This window comes from Python bivittatus, unplaced genomic scaffold (genome assembly GCF_059951505.1).
Source record: "Python bivittatus isolate LINGU-HERP-01145 unplaced genomic scaffold, Pbiv_v1 ctg000610_np1212, whole genome shotgun sequence".
NCBI classification, from domain to species: domain Eukaryota; kingdom Metazoa; phylum Chordata; class Lepidosauria; order Squamata; family Pythonidae; genus Python; species Python bivittatus.
Window position 1 is genome coordinate 16,147,886 of NW_028277088.1, and position 18,136 is coordinate 16,166,021.

The 18,136-nt window shown below is 36.1% G+C and overlaps 1 protein-coding gene across 1 annotated transcript in view; it reads left to right on the forward strand.

Annotated features, from left to right (window-relative positions):
* ODAD2 (outer dynein arm docking complex subunit 2) overlaps positions 1–15,112 on the forward strand; it is a 78,227-nt gene extending 63,115 nt beyond the window's left edge. Inside the window, exon 20 of the mRNA XM_007420776.2 lies at positions 12,676–15,112. Within this exon, the coding sequence (XP_007420838.1) occupies positions 12,676–12,789 (114 nt within the window). The 3' untranslated portion in view covers positions 12,790–15,112. The remainder of the gene's footprint in view (positions 1–12,675) is intronic.
* The last annotated feature ends 3,024 nt before the right edge of the window (positions 15,113–18,136 follow it).

An 18,136-nucleotide genomic window follows, 5' to 3' on the forward strand; every position in this document is an offset into this window, starting at 1 on the left:
AAATGACTTTGGCTTCTCTCAGAAAAACTAAGCAGGGTAGTATCTGGTTAGTACTTAGATGGGAGGCTACCAGAAAATCCTAGGGTTATAGGCTAGACTGGGAAATCAGTAGCAAATCATTTCCATGTAGTTTTCATGATAACATTATGTCTGGCTGGGGACAGTCATCACAAATTAAGCTAAACTTCAGAGTGTTTTTGCTTTCTATGTTGTAATTTATTTTTGCTCAAAAGTATACCATCTGCATGTATTACCTGAGTTCATATCCAAAGTAATGATGATGGAAGAGAAATTTTGCCTCATTGTTATATAGAACCTATACTTTTGGGGGGAGCTGTTGCACAGTTAAGAACACAATTATTTATAATTTAGTGGAAAGCAGTACAAAGTATTACAGCAAGATTTTTTTTTTTTTTTGGTAACTTCTTGGTAATTTACTAGTGCTTCTTCTAATCAGTGGGTTGCCTTGAATGTTACTCCTAGATTTTCATCCTTCCTCTACTGGCTGTTACATGATTATCTTCCTCTACTCAGTTCCTTTCTTTTAACCCTGATACCATTACTGATATGTTGTTATCCACATTATTGCTAGGTTCATTGTGGATAGGGATTAGTTTAGTAGTTGTTGAGGATCATGGCTTGTGGCTGCTTAGCAGTTGAAATCTGCCTCTCCCCAGACAAAACCACTGTGCCCATGTTCTTCAGTAAGCTTCTTCAGTGAGCAGGAAAATCTTTCTAATCCAAACCCAGTGCTCCACATTGACTGAAACAGATTGATGGTCACTGACCAAGTGTGATCACTGACCACATGCTTAATTAAACCATTAATTATTCTCAATGTTCAAGATCAGTTCAGTTGTTCTCAGTATTCAAGATCAGCTCTCCAGATTGGACTTCCGGGGGAGGTATTACGAACTGAAGACAGCTCTGCAAAAGTGGAGCTAAGGACTGCAGCAAATACCAAGGAACTGATGAGTAGACCAGTTCTTTGGAACCTCTCTGGATAAGGAGAGGATGAGAGATTGCCCACATCTGCTCTGGAGGCTGCTCCTCATGAGGAGACCACAGGACAGTGGTTCCTTTGGGTTTGAGCACCGGGAGACAAAGGGATTAACCATTTTGCTCTCAACCACAGTGTAGCCTTTTAATGGACACTAAGTGTAGCCTTACAAACCTCACTTTGTAATCACTTTCAGAAATTGCCTATTAACTATTTTAAAGCTATTAGATAACTTCGGAACAAGAAGTTTGAAAAGTCTTCATTGGGTGAGTCTATCTTCAACTAACAAAAGAAAAATTAATTATAAGCTTAAGAACTTAAAGAATCTAAAATAAACAGTAAAAAGCTAAATAAGATTTTGATCTTAGAAAGTTATAAATGGACTAAGGGTCCAGATAAATTTGGAATATTGAAACTTTTACAATAAATTTTGGAATTAATTATAATTCCAAAGCTTCTAGTGGGAGATAGATCTATTTTGGTTTTTGGAAGACATAACAGAGATAAGCAATTTCATGATTTAAAAACTGGACACTATTGGGGACTAAAGACTAAAGGGAGAGGATAAAATTCAAGCCTATAAAATGCAAAACGTTATAAGAATGATAATACTGAAAATTCTGATACTGATACTTCTGGCAACTCTTTATGGACTTTCTGCTGATACCAGGACTGAAAAGATGATGCTTTATGCATTTGTCTATAGGTAAGGGATGGTATATGGAATGAAGAGATAATTGTTTGTAACCTTTAGAGGGGTGAAGAGTTACTAAATTTGTTTATACTTGTTGTGATGAAGATTGGAAGTCACTTCTTTATATATTTATTTTCTCTTCATCATATTCTTACTTTTCTCTCTTGCTTTTGTTTCTTTTTTCTTCTTCCTTGCACCTTTTATTCCTTCTATTCTCTTCACTTTAAGTTTAGTTTATATTAGATTTTACTTTTATAATCAAAATTCTTTATATATAGATATATAGATATAGATATATAGATATATAGATATATAGATATATAGATATATAGATATATAGATATAGATATAGATATATATAAAGATAGATAGATAGATAGATAGATAGATAGATAGATAGATAGATAGATAGATAGATAGATAAAGATCAGTTCTCAAGGTCATGTACAGACATACCAAACACCTCATGAGACCTGTCATGTTGTGAGTAGACATCTCTGTTTCAGTTCGTTTTTGCAGCTATCACAAATATTTCCATTGACAGGCTGACTAGTACATTTAGTATATATCATTAATTTTTGTAATGATAATATACCTGGAGACTGGATTACAACAAAAGATTCCACTAGATTGGATAGGGTGGGCTCACTCCAGGTACCCTCTATTAAATGTTGTCCCTCTATTAAATGTTGGTGAGAGTGAGGAAGTAACTATTTTTCTTGGCTGCTCTTACCCTATAGAACAGCCTCTCCCTTGAGATGGTGGGGGGGGAGGGCTACTGTCCTTGCCTTCCAGAAAGAAAGCTGTTAAGGCCTGGTTTTTCCCTCCAGTGTTGGGCCAGGATGGGAGGTGAGACCAGCATTTTTGTTTCTGAGTGATAGTGTTACGGCATCGGTGGTATGTTAAGAGGTGGTTGTTTTTTTTAATCTTGTCTATTTTATTATTTGTATATCCATTTGTTAGCTGCCCAGGATTATTTTATATGATATGGGATATAAACTAACCCATAAACTAACCCATAAACTTATATGATATGGGATATAAACCCTAACCCATATAAACTATTCTAATAAATAAACAAGCTAATAAAGTATGATTGAAAGCTGATTTACGCAGGCAGATAGGCCACTGCAGATGTAACTCTATGGGGAGAACATTTGTATTAGATGTCCTCTTTAAAGCAGCTTCCTTTTTGAAGCAGGGCTTAGAGGGCAGGTTTCAAGTAAACAGCAATAACAGCATATGTGAGACATGTTATTTCCAGTCTAATCCCTAGCAAGGGACAATAACGCTGATGATTTTATTATTATTGTTAGTCTCCACTTTGGTAGCTTTTTAATTTAGGAACATTTGGAAAAAAAAACTGTATGTTGGCATCCTCTTCTTGGCATGTTCTGAATATCTTTTAGTCTTCTAAAAAGAAGTCTGTCCCACTAAGCTGTAGGTTTGTTGGAGCAGTTCAACAGAAGCTGTGCCCTGCAGCTCTTTCAGTGATAAATGAGCCATTTCAAATAAGTGGAGCTGCAGCCAATTTATGCAGAAGGAATCATTAAAGCGTTTTTAAATAGATAGTTTTGAAGGTTCAAAATGTATAAACAAGGTATGCTAAACCCAAATATATACTGCAAATTTTAATGGAAAAGGTTGCTGCTCTTTGACTCTTCCAACTTTAACAGAATTTGCCAAAAAACCAAAGAATCTGGCAAGAGCCATAGATAACAGTTCCATCTTTCATCTAGGTTTCTCTTCTGTATTTATTTTGTTTTAGAGAATGCAGGGAATGTCCTTTTTTTCTGACTTGGCACTTTTATCTAAACCACAGAAAATACATTGAGCAGCTTCTTGCAATTGTCTAAAAACAAATTCCAGTTCAGGAGACTTTATAGAAAAGTCAGGCTGGGATCCAGTTCAGGAGACTTTGTAGAAAAGTCAGGCTGGGATCCAGAGAGCCCTGTGCACGACTGGAAAACATTTCTGTACATCCATAGAGGGGTCACTGATTTTCCATAAAGCTACAGAAAATCCTCTGATCCACATATGTAGCTTTTTAGGAGTAAAAGAGGAATTTTGGTTGTAAGAAGACCCGTTGTGCAATTGGCGTGCCCATTTGGATTACTCCAATGTGGGTGAAAAGCAAAATTCCCCAAGGAATATTATTTGTAAACACTGCTACCTTAAAAAATAACTGTACAGTTAATAAAATGAATTTCTTTTCACTAGCAGATATTGGGCTTAGCACATTGAGGCAAGGTGCCAGGTAATTATTTTTGGCAATGAGCTGAGCAAAAATAGTTTCCTTGAGGAAAAAAAAAAGCATTCACAGAAGCTGAACATAAGAAAAAACAATAATAATGTATTTCAGACTTCTTGACTAGTCTTTTTGGCAATCATTAAAAATATGATACATTTCTGCCTGAAAACAGCAAGTTTAATTTTACCAATTAGCTGAAGATTGTATGTATTGAATTAACGCTCTGGCTGCTTTCTGTCGTAATTAAGCATCGGAACACATTTGTCGATATCTTCTTTCAAAATGGTGTGTTGAGTTCTTGGGGAGATTCCTACGGAGTCTAGCTTTTATCATCTCTTTGATAGTACATCATATTATAGGATATTTTTACACATTTAAAATGTTTGTGTGTTTTTATATACTGAAAGCAGCTGTTAGACATTTACTTTTATAGAAAGGAAACTGGTGAAGGAAACAGTCTTATTTTACAAAAAAGTCTTCATGTCTTTGTAGATGCAGAAGAAAGGAAGGAATGCATTTCATTCCTTACAGCTTCTTTGCCAGCTTGTTGTTTGGCAGCTCCAAGCAAGTGATGGATATACATTTATTTGCAGTCTTTCAGTCATGCAACACCTTTAAAAATCTTCAGTCTTGTATGAGTTTTGAAATCCAGCAGCTGGTGGGGCAATTTAGGGCTGAATAAGGCCACAAGGATGGATTTTGCAATGCTTCCTTTCAGAACTAGTCTACAGGTGGCAGAATTTTCTAATAATATTTGTGATCCCTTAAGCTTGGAAATCTTCACAATAGCTGAATTTGATTTTTTTTTCAACCCATCAATTATATGTAAATTTCAATTATTTTTTTCCTTTCCCTTTTTTTTTTTTAGTAACAGGATTTTTAGTATTGTAATTTTCTTTACAGGCGTTAACAGGATCAGATACTTGGTTGTTGATTATGTGTCATCAAATCAGTGTTGACTTTTATTTACCACAGAGATGGACCTTCTCCAATATGATCTGTCCCAGCCTGCCCATTCAGGTCTTCCAGTGGTGGACCATCACTGCTATAATTGAGTCCATAACATCCTGTTGTTAACTGAGCTATTGACTGAATCACTTTGCCATCACATATTTCAGCAAACAGCAGCAATACCCATCTGAATTAGGTAAAAATAGTGTATTTACTAGTATTTCTGTTTTCATTTCAAATACACTGAAAAATAGCTTTTAAACAGATAGTTCAGTGTCTTAGACCTGGTTGTCTAAAGTCTGTGTATCTTACAGAGTCTTTAGGCAGCTCTTTTAAGTAGGGATTGGAAAACATTCAGAGTACTGTAATAAAATGGTAGCAAGACTAGCATTTAATAACCATGATTCCATAATTATTTTCCTTTCCTTCCTTCCATTAATCTAAACAAAAAAAATTTTTACACACAAATATGAAGGAACTAAAGTGAACTAAATATGGGAAACGGAATCTAAAGCAGATAAAATATGAATGAAGAAGATGCTAATGGTTGAAGAAGGTGCACCTCATGGTGAACTTGAGTAGATGTGAAGAAAAAAGCCACAGGTCTGGAAAATCCACTCTCTTTTAATGCTTATGACACATAGTAGAGGAAGAACTAATTTCTGTTTTAATTTTAGTAAAAATAAGCTTTCAGTAAACTGAAACAAGCGTGTTTTGTGTCTTTGAATATATTTATCCAATGTGTTAGACCAAATGCTTTCTTTGTATCTTAATCAGCTCTCAAGGAAATACAAATATAGGAAAAAGGCACTTAAGATAAAAGTGTGTGAAAATATCTTCAGTTTCAAGATATCAGGGCAGCCTATTGCTTTTCAGAGGATGAACATTATGTCCCATAAGATTCTGTTTACTCTTGGACTAATTTTGGTGATTTGTGCCAAATTATTGTGCCAAAATTCTCAGTCATATGGAGTCTCCAGTCCTCTAGAATTTAATGATGTAGAATATTTTTTCAAATTAAAATTTAATTGAAGAATTATACTAGGCAACATCTCTGCCTACAACCTGATCCACCATGAATTATTTTCCTGATTGTAGAGGTTTCCTCTTCTTTATCCAAGTGAATTGAACAATGTTATAGAAAGAAATGAGCAACTGTTATTGGGGAAAACATGTTTATAGGCTATACACATAAACCTGGAGCAATGCAAGCCGTGCCAGGATGATACTCTTCTGTATAGCAGAGTCCACCCAACAGCACCTGTCAACAGTTCCCCATCAGCTAATCTTAGACAATGAGAGAGTAAGAAAATAAGTGAGAATAAGAAAGATGAGTGAGTGAGCAAAAAGAAAGACTGAGCAAGAGAGCATAAGAGAGATAATCTGTGGATTATCCGTAGGGCGAGTGGGGACTTCTTGGTTAACTAAGAAAAGTGGAGAGCTTCCAACCCACCTCATGGATCAGGTTCTGAGTAATGCCTACATCTATGGGCAGTTTTTAAAACAGTATGCCAATCCCAGAAACTGTAATAATTAAAAGTATATAAACTGTTTGTTTTGCATTAAATCAATACACATGTTGTTTACATACTAATATATTTCATCCATGACTGATAGTCTGTGACATATCCTTGCAGGTAAATCGGCTTATTGTAGTTCAGTATTTTAATTTAATTTAATTCAGTATAATCCATGTTTTGTTATATATAGCCGTTCTAAGGACATAAATGAATTATATATCCTTTAGACCTTTTCTTTCCTTCTCCCTTTAATATTGCTTTTTGGCTATTGTAACGAGAAAGAAGAATCCTCTTGATTTTACTATTTCTTAAGAAAGATTCATGCCATTTGTCACTACACACAAGATAATTTTAACTTAGGATGAATGCAAATCCTACTTTGGCTTTAGCATCCATTCAAACAACACAAGAAGCTCAAAAGCAATTCAATCCTCAGGTGCCTTTAAATAGTTTATACTTGATCAATGTTATTAAAAAATGGATTGGCACCTTCTTGGTAGCCATTTCTGGTCTCTGAAATGCACTCCTACTTGAATTGAGAGAACTATCCTTTGTGATGGCTTTTTAAAAAGCCTTACAGCACATTTTAATACAGGTGTTTGTTGATAGTTTTCATTTAATATTTAATCGTTATTTTAATATTTTTACCCAGTTGTATAATTTATTGTAAATTGCTATAGGACACCAGGTAAGAAATGTAATAAGTGACAAGTAATTGTCAGACTTGAACACAAATGAAGTTTTTCTTAGCCTTCAAAATTCCTGAATCACACGTTTTAGAAATGAACCTTCATTCACTTTTATCCCCATTGGCAATTTTAGTGAGCATATGGCAAGATATTTCTTACTGCTCCTAAGAGGGAGAAAAACAGAAAGCAAACAACCCTCTCCTGCTTATTCTAGGGTGAAGAATTAGCAGCATTTTGGTTTAATGCTTCCTTAGATTGTATGCCAAAAGTTAGGTTCCAGCCCACATGGGAATATCCCAGTGTCCATTTTCAACTGGAATCTGTTCACTTTTGACCACGATATTTGGAGGCCAAGTTCTCTTTCAGCAATATACGTATTCCAAATATTATGTTATCCTGTATTAGTTGAGAAGAAAAAGAATGGAATTAAGTAGCAATAAAATAGTAACTGAGTTCTAATCCTATTTATTTTTGGACTGTACCACATGTATTATTTATCATTTAATTGAAACAGAAGCTTTTAAGGGGTAAATTATATGTGTAAAATAACACATAAACTTGGATGTCTCAGATGTTTCCAGTCTTTGGTTGTTGAAAACAAGCACTGGCTGAATCTAGATTGATACTTTTTTGGATGGATTTTGACCATATGTTTTTATTCAAGGCAGTTTTTTTTATTTATGTAAATTTTTGGAGTATAGCTAATAAGTCCACCCCCTTTCTAATTAGAAGGTCAAGGAATTCAACTTTGTTATAACAACATGTGGGAGAAACAAGCTACTACTGAATTAAAAAATAAAAATTCAGACAGCAATTTCTAGCATCACTTAAGAATAATAAGTCACAATTGTATGTTTTTGGCAGTATATATAATCTTAATATATATTTATAAAGATGCAGAAAAAATTCCTGGATGAGGACATGCTATTTATTTAGGTAGCCAAGTTAGCTCTGATTGGCAGCAGCTTTACAGAAAAAGAAAGTTCTTCATACAAACCAGAAATTTCAAAGCCTGGAACTTTTTGCATATAAAATCTGTGTTCTCCTGCTTATCAGTGGGTCCTCTCTAGGTCAAATCAGAAGAAACTATTTTTTAAATTCTGTTAAAAATAGTTATTAATTTTTTAATTGAATCCATTTTTAACTATACAGATAATATAAAAAGTAAAAAGACAATGATTTAATCCATATTTACAGCTTGTGAAATTCTCAACCTCCTAATCTCCTGGATTCATTCCACAATAGGTGGACACATTTCCATTGAAATAAGGACTCCTTTAGAGCAAATCATCTCAATGTCTCCCACCCACTGCATTAGTTCATTGTTTTAGCAAATTTAACAAAATAAACTAATTCAAATTGTATTTATTCTTTCATTTCCTCACAGTGCTTATTTAGTCACAAGTGGAAAGTTTGCTTCCAAAATTTTCTTTAACATTAGGAATTATAGATTAGTTCTAATATTTTGCATATAAAGTTCTAGCAGTAGTAACCAAATATATTTCTAGTTCTCTATTTAAAATTCATTCATTAATGTAGAATCTGTATAACTTGTATAGATCAACAAAAACTGTAGAAGATATAAGTGAGGCACATTATCTTGAAAAAACTTCACACCAACTGGAGATTGGCATTTTCAGTAAGAGCTTATCAGACAACTTTATCTATTAACTCTGGTTATTTCCTATGTTAAAGAATAATTCCTGTTGAACATATCAAATGTTCATTAAATCAATTTTTCAAAATTCTAAGTGATCTTAGGTATATATTTTTTTAAAAAATCTTATATTAAGTGGCCTGGAAAAGAAATGGGATGAAATGAAATTATTTACAAATGATTTCAAAGAGACTTGTCTAGTAAAAACCATTTATTTTAATGCTACTAAATAACATATTTTAGGGGAAGAGAAATAATATTGTTTTGATCACAAGAATCTGGCAGAATGATTTCATTACCAAGCCCAAAAACATCAAAAAGAGTATTACCCTTTTTGTTTGAGGTTTATTATTAAGATCATTAGGGAAAGCAAAAGATAATCTGTGAACATACAGTCTATAATGATAAATAACTTGTAATTTCTTTGTTTTATGTCAGATTTAAGGCTTTATGGAAACCATTATAGGTACACTATGTACATGGATATCTTTGGTTTTGGATCAGGCATATGTTATATTTCTGCCTTTAACTCATCTGTTGGGTTCACAGGGAAATTGCTTCATGAGGCAACATGTAGCTGTTAAAGCTCATCAGAACTGCAGATTGTGGCAGAAAATAAAAACAGGAGATGACATTCAGGAAGTGAATGGAGAAAGGCACTTCAAAAAAGATAAGAAGGAGTTTATGGGAAGAAGGCACACTAAGCTGTGCTTTATATTATCCATCAAGGAAGCATAGCAATGCCAGGCTCTTAAAACACCATCTATTCATGTCATTGATAAATTTCAGTAGGCTCTGTATTTGGTAGATTTGATTTGCAACTCTGGAGTCATGTTCATTCTGTAATAACAACAAATTATTAACAGCTGTGAGTTGATTAGGAGCCTTTTGGTTGGGCTCATATAATTAGTGTCATAGTCAATTTATTTGTATATTGCATTTTTCACAAACAGATTGAATTTGAAGGTTGTTCAGATACAAATACCACCATGTATCAAACAGATTACATTAATGTAATTACTGTCCAGTTAAAAGCATATCATTTTTAAATAACCAGAAGACAAATCAGTAGGCCAATTAAACATTTCCAATAGCAAGAGCAACATTGTACTCAAAAAGCATTTGATTCAACTATTCACATTCTGAGCTTTTCTGCATAAAGAGGTTAGAGGGACCATGGAGTGCTTTGGTCAAACCCCAACTTGCATACCATCACCATGAGGCAACCTCACCACGCTTAATGATGATAAAGTTTTCTCTAATTGAAAACATGCAATTTTCCCCCAGTCAAGGACACCTCTTGTAGGTTTCTTCAAAGATCTATTCTTCCCCTTCCTTGAGGGCAATACTACTATGAGGTGAGATCCACGCTTTCTCTGAGAATTTCAATTTTCCTCTAAGAAGTTATTTTTGTGTGGGTACAGCAAAGGCTAAATCAACCCCCATCTCAAACCTTTTCAAAGATTAGCTTAAAATACTGAGCAGGTTCCAAAGGCTGTGCACTTTCATTCTTTTATACAGGTACATTATTCTGATTACAGTTATCTTATGTATCAGCAGTTGGATCGTGTGTGTGTAAAGGGGAAAGAAACCATCTCCTTTCTTGAGAGGAGCATTGGCTGCGTAGGGATTTATACAGTAATCTATCCTCCCTCACTTACCCAACCTTTTTTCAATAGACTTCCTTTGTGAACAGCTAGGGACACTTTCTCATCTTGTTCACATAGCAAAGGAGCAAGTTGGAGAGGGGACACAAGGAATAATGAATGAATGACTATCTACAGAGGACCCCATATCTAAAGGTCATAAATTTCTTTCTCAAAGAAAATATTTCAATATCAGCAATTGGGAGAGTTTTCACATACAGGTAAATGGATTGCCTGAAAATCCAAGAGTTTTGGGGCTTTCCTTATCAATATAAAAGGAACAGTTTACCCATCTGCTGAAGCCAGAGCTGGGAGATCAATTCCTGATGCCCATCTACTATCACTAAGTGCTTGTTGTTGTAGTTTCATAGAAACAACATTTTTTTTGGTCACTTGGTTTGACCCGTTGACTCATCTGAGTCTTGTAACTGTACTGCTAGCATTGATGCATGAGTATCTTACTTCCCTGCAGTAAAACTGGCATTTGTCTTTGAATTATATTTCCTGTCTCCCAACTGTTGTAAAGCTAGTGAATGATAGTGTCTAGTTTTTACATTTGTGTTAACTTTCTGCTTGTATATGTAGCTGCTCATAACGTTATATAATGCCAGCGGTATGAAAAATATGCATAAGAATTGAATGGTAACATATTTTTGTGGTCGAATTCAATGTTGTTTGCATTCAGAACACTGAAAGTTGCAGGTTTGAAAAAATCATTTTTAACTAAGGTTATGTGCTTTAAAACCCTGAGGTAGCCACAGTAAAAATGTAGGAGACTTGCTTAAATCTGAATTGACCACACAGCTCCTTTCCATTAAATGTGTACATTGGGTCATGAATATAGTACACAGTTGCTGTGCATGTCCAAGGTTGTAATGGGTGGCTCACTTAAGTGGGGGTCCCCCATAATCCCTATTCTTTTATCCCCACCCACTCCTGTGGAGAGCTTTTGGTAGCTGGGCTGCTATTCTTTTATGGAGAAAATTCCTTTGTGTACCTTTATTCAGGTGGAAAAGAGTGAAAACCTGCTGTCTTTTCTTGCCATTTTTTAGCTAGCAGAGTGGCTGGGTAGATTGGCTTAGGGATATTCACAGGGTGTGATCAAAAAGTCAAGATGGTGGCAGAACCATGGGGACATCTCTGGATAGGCTAAAGAGTGGGAGGCTAAATTCCCATTGAAATCCAGGGTGTTTATTATGTAGATTAAAGTTTAGGACTCAGCTGAGATTTGAAGAGAACAGGAGAAAATATTCTGAATCATAGCTAATCTTCCAGGAAGAAATACACATCCAGACACACACACACACAATAATGATAAAACAAAATAAGTCTAAGGATAGAAAGCAATTGCTCAGATCAGTCCATAAGATAAATTTAAAATAGGATTCCATTTTGCATCTAGTTCCACATTTCCCCAGATGAGTATTTCCTTCTGATTTTCCAACCATCTGCTGGGTTGGGATATTTTTCTTACCTGGCTGGAACCAGACTGATAAACCCCACTGTCTTTTTTCAGAAAGGAAGACAAAAGAACTAAGGTAACGTGGGCTTTTTGGTGATTCTGTCCTTTTCTTAAAGCTCACCTGAGAAGGAAAACTTCCTGGCCCTGATTGGTTGTTCAGAGTCTGAACAGAGTTTAGTGGTCTCTGCACACGATCTAAAACAGGTTTAGTTTTTGATTGATCAGCTCTTTTGTATTTGAACCTTTGGGGCTATTTGCTTCCCATTCACGACATAAGTCTGTTGGCCAAAGTTATAACAAAAACCGGATTAAAGTTCTATTGATAGAGAGCAACAGTTTTAAATAGAGCCATTGCCATTCAGGGGCGTCTAAACTCTCGGAATGTTTCCATTGGAAGTGGGAAAACTTAGAACTTTGTTGAAAGGCCAAAATTCAAAATGATTTCTTTTAAATTCCAGTCCTGAATAATTGCCACTATAATACCAGTGTAATATTTTTATAATGTCTTTGTGCATAACAAGACTGGTCTCAGCTGTTTTTCCTGATAGGCTTATCTTAAATGCATCTATTTCATTCTTTTTAAAACTTGTTATGCTTTTGGCTACTGTTGTTTCTCTAAAGAGGCTATTGAGAATCCAGCTTTGAGAAGCTGATTCCAGAATGTGGAACACATGGCTATTTTCATTCATTACTGGATGGATTTCTGCAGGCGTGTTATTTTAAAATAATTTATTTTTGGTGTAATGTTTTTGGTTTGGAACTCTTTCTCATTTTATTTTTTCCCTACACTTTTATTTTTAACAAGCTTCTGCTGGGTATGGCAGGCTCTACGGATGAAACTCTTCAGGAAGCAGCAGCTGGTTGCATAGCAAACATCCGCAGGCTGGCTCTAGCTACAGAGAAAGCTAAGTATGGCTGAAACTCCAAGCAGTTTTTACCAGGCTCTGTAAGCTTTTTCTATCAAATGTACTATGCTAGCTCAGATTGGGCAAATGCTGAACAAGAATGTCTCAGAAATATATATTTTCAGTTATTTGTATGAGTGTGGCATATCTGATCAAAATTAATAAAATAGAAGCAAAAGTGAAACATAAAGTGAAAAAGTGCATTATATTTTAGCATACATCCTTATTGCTGTACTTTAAAAATTATTGGTATTTTATCACTTCCACTGGATATATTTGGTATAAGTCAGATACCTCACTGAATATCCAAAAATGTTGTAAATCTAATGATGCTGCATTTCTACTTGTTTTGCATGCTGTATCCTGTAACAAGCATATTTTCTTTCACTGTATATGATTGTACTTTTCTTTGTTAGATGAGTTGAGCTAAACCTGTCTAATCATTCCATCATTATGATTTTCCTTGGTTAAGTACTTACAAATCTCAAGAGGACTACATTCACATATACCAGTTTCACATCTGGAACTGTGCAAGGACTTCAAAGACATGGACTTTCCCATGTGCTTCCAACATTCCCTCAAATATCCCTTTAGTACTACCAGCACCAAGGAGGTCAATTAATTTGATTAGAAACACATAGTGATCCAAATATAAGTTAAAGTGTTAAAACTCACAACTAGATGTATTAAACCAATTTAAAACAAATGAGCATTTTCTTCTTCATTATACTATCTCTTGTCATTTCCTGTTTTTTAACTTATGACACTTCTATACTGCAAATTTATGTTAGGTTCTGTTATCAATTTTAGAGTAATGGCTTTTACCAAAGAACCTTAGAAATTATAATTTGCAGAAGGTGCTTAGAAATCTTTATTCCGTGTTTCTAGATTCCCTCAAATTTCCAAGATCCCTTATAGAGAATGGCTCTCAGCCAGATTTAATCTGTGATATAGCTATATCCATAATTAGCTTCCCTGTTGAAGTGGTTGCTACTGATGCAACTCCGGTTGACTAGTTTTTTCTCTATATTGTATGTAGGGCAAGCTATAAATATCACTCTGGTAGTCTGCATTAGCAATTGTTCCCCAAACACCTCAGCTTTACCAAATATGTCACATGGACAGTTATTTGCAAGCATTAATTCTTTTCAATTGCAACAAATATCTGTATCTTCATTAACCTTATCAAACCATTGAAAGCCTAACTTTTTAATATCTACCATATAAAGATTTGCATCAAGTCATATATTTCTGTCCCCAGAGATGCTTTGTGTTGGAAAAAGATGATTAAGTCTTGCAAAATGAAGTACACTAATAAACTGGCCCTGACTGGTTGTTACATTGATTTATTCTCAAGCTGTACTCAGCCTTCTCTATGATCATGCCCTCCAGATGTCTTAGGCCTGTAGCTCCTAGCTTCTGGGCATGCTGCCTGAGAATTTTGAGTGTTGTGGTCTACATATATCCAAAAGACATTACAATGGTCAAAGCTGATGTGTAGATTATAATCTTTATAAAGTATACACCCAAGGAAGTAATAAGCCAGATATTTAAGTTTTATAGGCTCCTATAAAGTCTTCCTTCTGCAATAGCAATCCTGAGATGCAAAGCAACCTAAATTGAAATTTCTGATACCCTGTAAAAAATTATATTACCTGGTCAAGAGGCTATTTGGAACATGCATGTTGATGGGAGGCTGGCAACATTTTATTTTACACTTGGAGCTGAAGCTTTCAAAATGCATTTAATATATTTTCCAATTTGTTCATGGTCAGTTTCTCAATGAGTGTAAATCAGCTAACCTCCCATAGATGTCAAAAACGCTAAGCTGCTCTTTCATTAAAATGCTCAGGGGGGAAATACCTTTACACAATGATTCTCCAAGGGAAATGCTATCATACTCCAAGAAGAAAGTTGAGAGAGAGAACCTGCCTTTCTTTGAACTGAAAAGAAAACTTTGAGTTTTCCCTGCAAATGTCTGTCAGCAGACAAAAAAGTCTTTCTTTATCATTTCCTGCATGTATGATTTATTGCCTGATGACAGACACTCATTATCAACTAATCAATTGTCCCAGGATGCTCAACTAGGCACTGAAATGTGAGCTTTATATTCATTTCCTGCTAAAGTTCAAGTGTATGAAAATATATGTTATAGGCCACTTACACATTGTTTTAGCTTTTTCCCCCTCTTTGGTCTTTCACTTGTTAAGCAGAGACTGGAAGTCTATATATACCAATCATGTCAGCATTTCATCTTTTCTGTTCCGTTTTGTCTCTGGAGTTTATAGGCTTCAAGTAGTAATGCAGAATTCAGGACCTCAAAGTTTTCTGCTAGGTTTAAAGGCACTAAAGTGTATTTCATGAATTAAAATTTTAAAACATTTGGTTTTGTCCTGTTTCCTGATTTCATAATATGATGGGCCACTAAGATCAGATATTATGCTAATCATTGCTGCTTCTTCCATGCTGCACATTGTGTAATAACTCATTGCTTAATGATTTCTTCACTTATGGCTAAACATAAGCTGTGTTTATATAGCTACTATATTTCAAGTGAGATAAAAGGCAGGCTGAGCTGCTTGATGTGGGATGGCCAGCTCCATCAGCCATACAAGGGGGTCATCTGTGGAGGCACTCTTCTGGGTGTCCCCCTGGAGCAGAGAGTCATTGCTATCCAGGTTTTAGAAGTGTTTCCTCAGGGAGACTTTCCTGGCACCCAGATAAGGTGAGGACCTTTTTCTGCTCTTTATTAACTCTTGATGTTAATCTTATATTTTGAAGCAGGGAACCTCTGTTGAAGTTGTGGGATAGAAATCTCTAAGAAGAAAAAAGAACAAGGTTTCATTTGAACAAATGATCACATAAACACCATCAACAACTAAAAAACCATTGGCTTGGCAATGAGATTTTTTTTTTTACAACAAAAATACAAATTTGGCTGCCCTACCTAATTACTCCTTTGGGATAAACCAGCGTTTTTCAAACTTGGCAACTGTGTGGACTTCAACTCCCAGAATTCCCCAGCCAGCATGGCATAAGATGGAGGGATACATGGATAATATGGAAAAAATAATATGGAAAAAAGCATTTTTGTACACTGGGTCATCATCTACCCCACTGACCAAGATGTTTCCCCTATGCTTTCACCCAGTTCCATCTTGCATCCATTCGGGAATGCTGCCTTCACTGCTCTCAGGAATTTAATGCCCCCTGCCCTCCTCTTCCCTAGCCAATGCACCCAGCCTTCAGTTTCATTTTTCCTTGATCCCAAAAGTGCTCATTGGGCATTAACCCACTGCACTTCTCTGACTTTTTTTGTCTTTTAAATAACAGAACAGTAATCACACATTGCCCATAGCTGAGGCATACTGAGACCTGTCTAGCTCAGCATTTTGATACTGATTTCACAGATTTGAAAGCAGACTGTTCCCTCACTCCAAGCCCTGGTCTCCTTGTCTGTCAGCTCCTCAGCTTTTCAGCAAGCTCCCTGGGACACAGGAAGAGTCGAGGGAGTAAGAGATTGAATGGCTCAGCCAGCCCGGCAAGCTCTAGAGTTTTGATGACCTCCCATTTACCTTTAAGGGGCCAAATCTAGGATAGTCTCACTCCATCAAAACAAAAACAAACCCCCTTCTGGAACTAAGCCAGGAGGAATTTTTGGCCCAAACCTAGCAGGCAAGAGGGAACCATTTCTGTTGTCATTACTGCTCTGCTATGTAGATAAATACTCAGAATTATATTTTACTACTTTGGCTCAGCTATAATGTTCACCGCCACTCAGCAGTTTTCTGCTATTGTCAAGATGCTGATGTGAATAAACTGCCACTTCTCCCAAAGGAGAAGGTAAGTTTTTGTTTGGGGTCATCTTTTAATACACAAGCTCCACCTTCAGAAAATGTTACAGAAAAGTTACCTACCTTAGGGATTGGGCAATCATGGTTTGCACTAGTATTTGTTTTTATTCTGTTATTTTGCTTAGTGCCTCTGATTGCCAGTTCTTGGCCAGCTCCTTCTGATTATGGGATGCTTGTTTTTTTAAACCAAGTCTATAGTCAATTGTGTTTAGAGCCACAAATTTGCTTCTCCTCCAAAGGGCTCATACTCCCCTTCCCACCCCCCATCCCCAGATTCTCAGATTGGGTTGATACTGGCCAGGCGTTGTGAAGGCAGCTTTGCACTCAGAGGAAGCATAACTGGGGCAGCAGGAAGCAAATACGAATGACTATTTTGAGGGGGTAAGAATCAAGGCAATTCAGTAGCTACATGGGAAAGTGATCTTGTAAGCAATGGCTGAAAATCAGGCTCTTCTGCAAAAAAAAGGGGGGGAGTAAAAACATGTTTCCCAGCATCTAACAACATGGCTTGATCTATACATTATGAAAGAGTCACTGTCTTAGTAACTTGCAGCAATCCACAAATAGTGTAATTCAACTTTTCCCTTACCGTGCAAGCTGAGGATGATAGACATCATAGTCAACACATCCAAAGGCCATCCAGTTGAAAAAAGTTGAGGTAGTTTCCCTTCCTTTCTAACCTGCCATCTTTAGCCTTTGCTGTTTTAACTTGGCTTGTCCTCTACCAAACTTACATTCTTAAGGCTTCAGATTGAATATTAGGGCCACACTGAGCTTTGGTTTAATTCCATGAAGGTATTTTGGAGCACATAAGGTACAAACAGAGCTGTTCTCTGCAGCTTTTCTCCAATGGCAGCTGTGGAAAGCAGCCGCACAATCCCAGGAAAAACACAACTACTTTAAAGAGCTGTAGATATGTGCTACTTTTGGCACCCAGATGCTCTCCAAAGCATCCTTTTCGCATCAAATCCAAAGCACTGCACAGCCCTGTCAGATACTGTGATTAGGATTCTGACATCTTTACATGGCAAGCATCACAGAGGAAGATGCATTACTGCATGTTGGCCACACACAATAAATTGTCCGCTGTGTTTACAGTGCAAACTAGTGTCCCATATCAGTGATGATTGTTGTGGGAAAAGTAGCAGCAGCTGAAAAAAAAATAGCATTCATTTTATCATTTCTGTTTATTAGCTGAGTGTAGGACACAAGCAGCCTACAGAAAGCAATCGTGGAAGGAAGTAGAAGGAGGTCAGGCTGCTGAGCTGCTGTGCAAGAATGCAGATTTCTTTGTGGAGGTAATTAAGCCTCAAATAGAGGCCAGTGCATTTATTCACCCAGTGGAGTTAAGTAAATTCATAGTTTTAATTTCTCCTTCATCCATGCTGCTGTGCCAATCTTTAGTTTTTGACAAAGTCAGATAAATACATGTGCAGCCAGACAAAAATACAGATTTAAAAATCAAGGTTGTGTGATGTTCCATAGCTGTCTGTAAATGCTCCACATC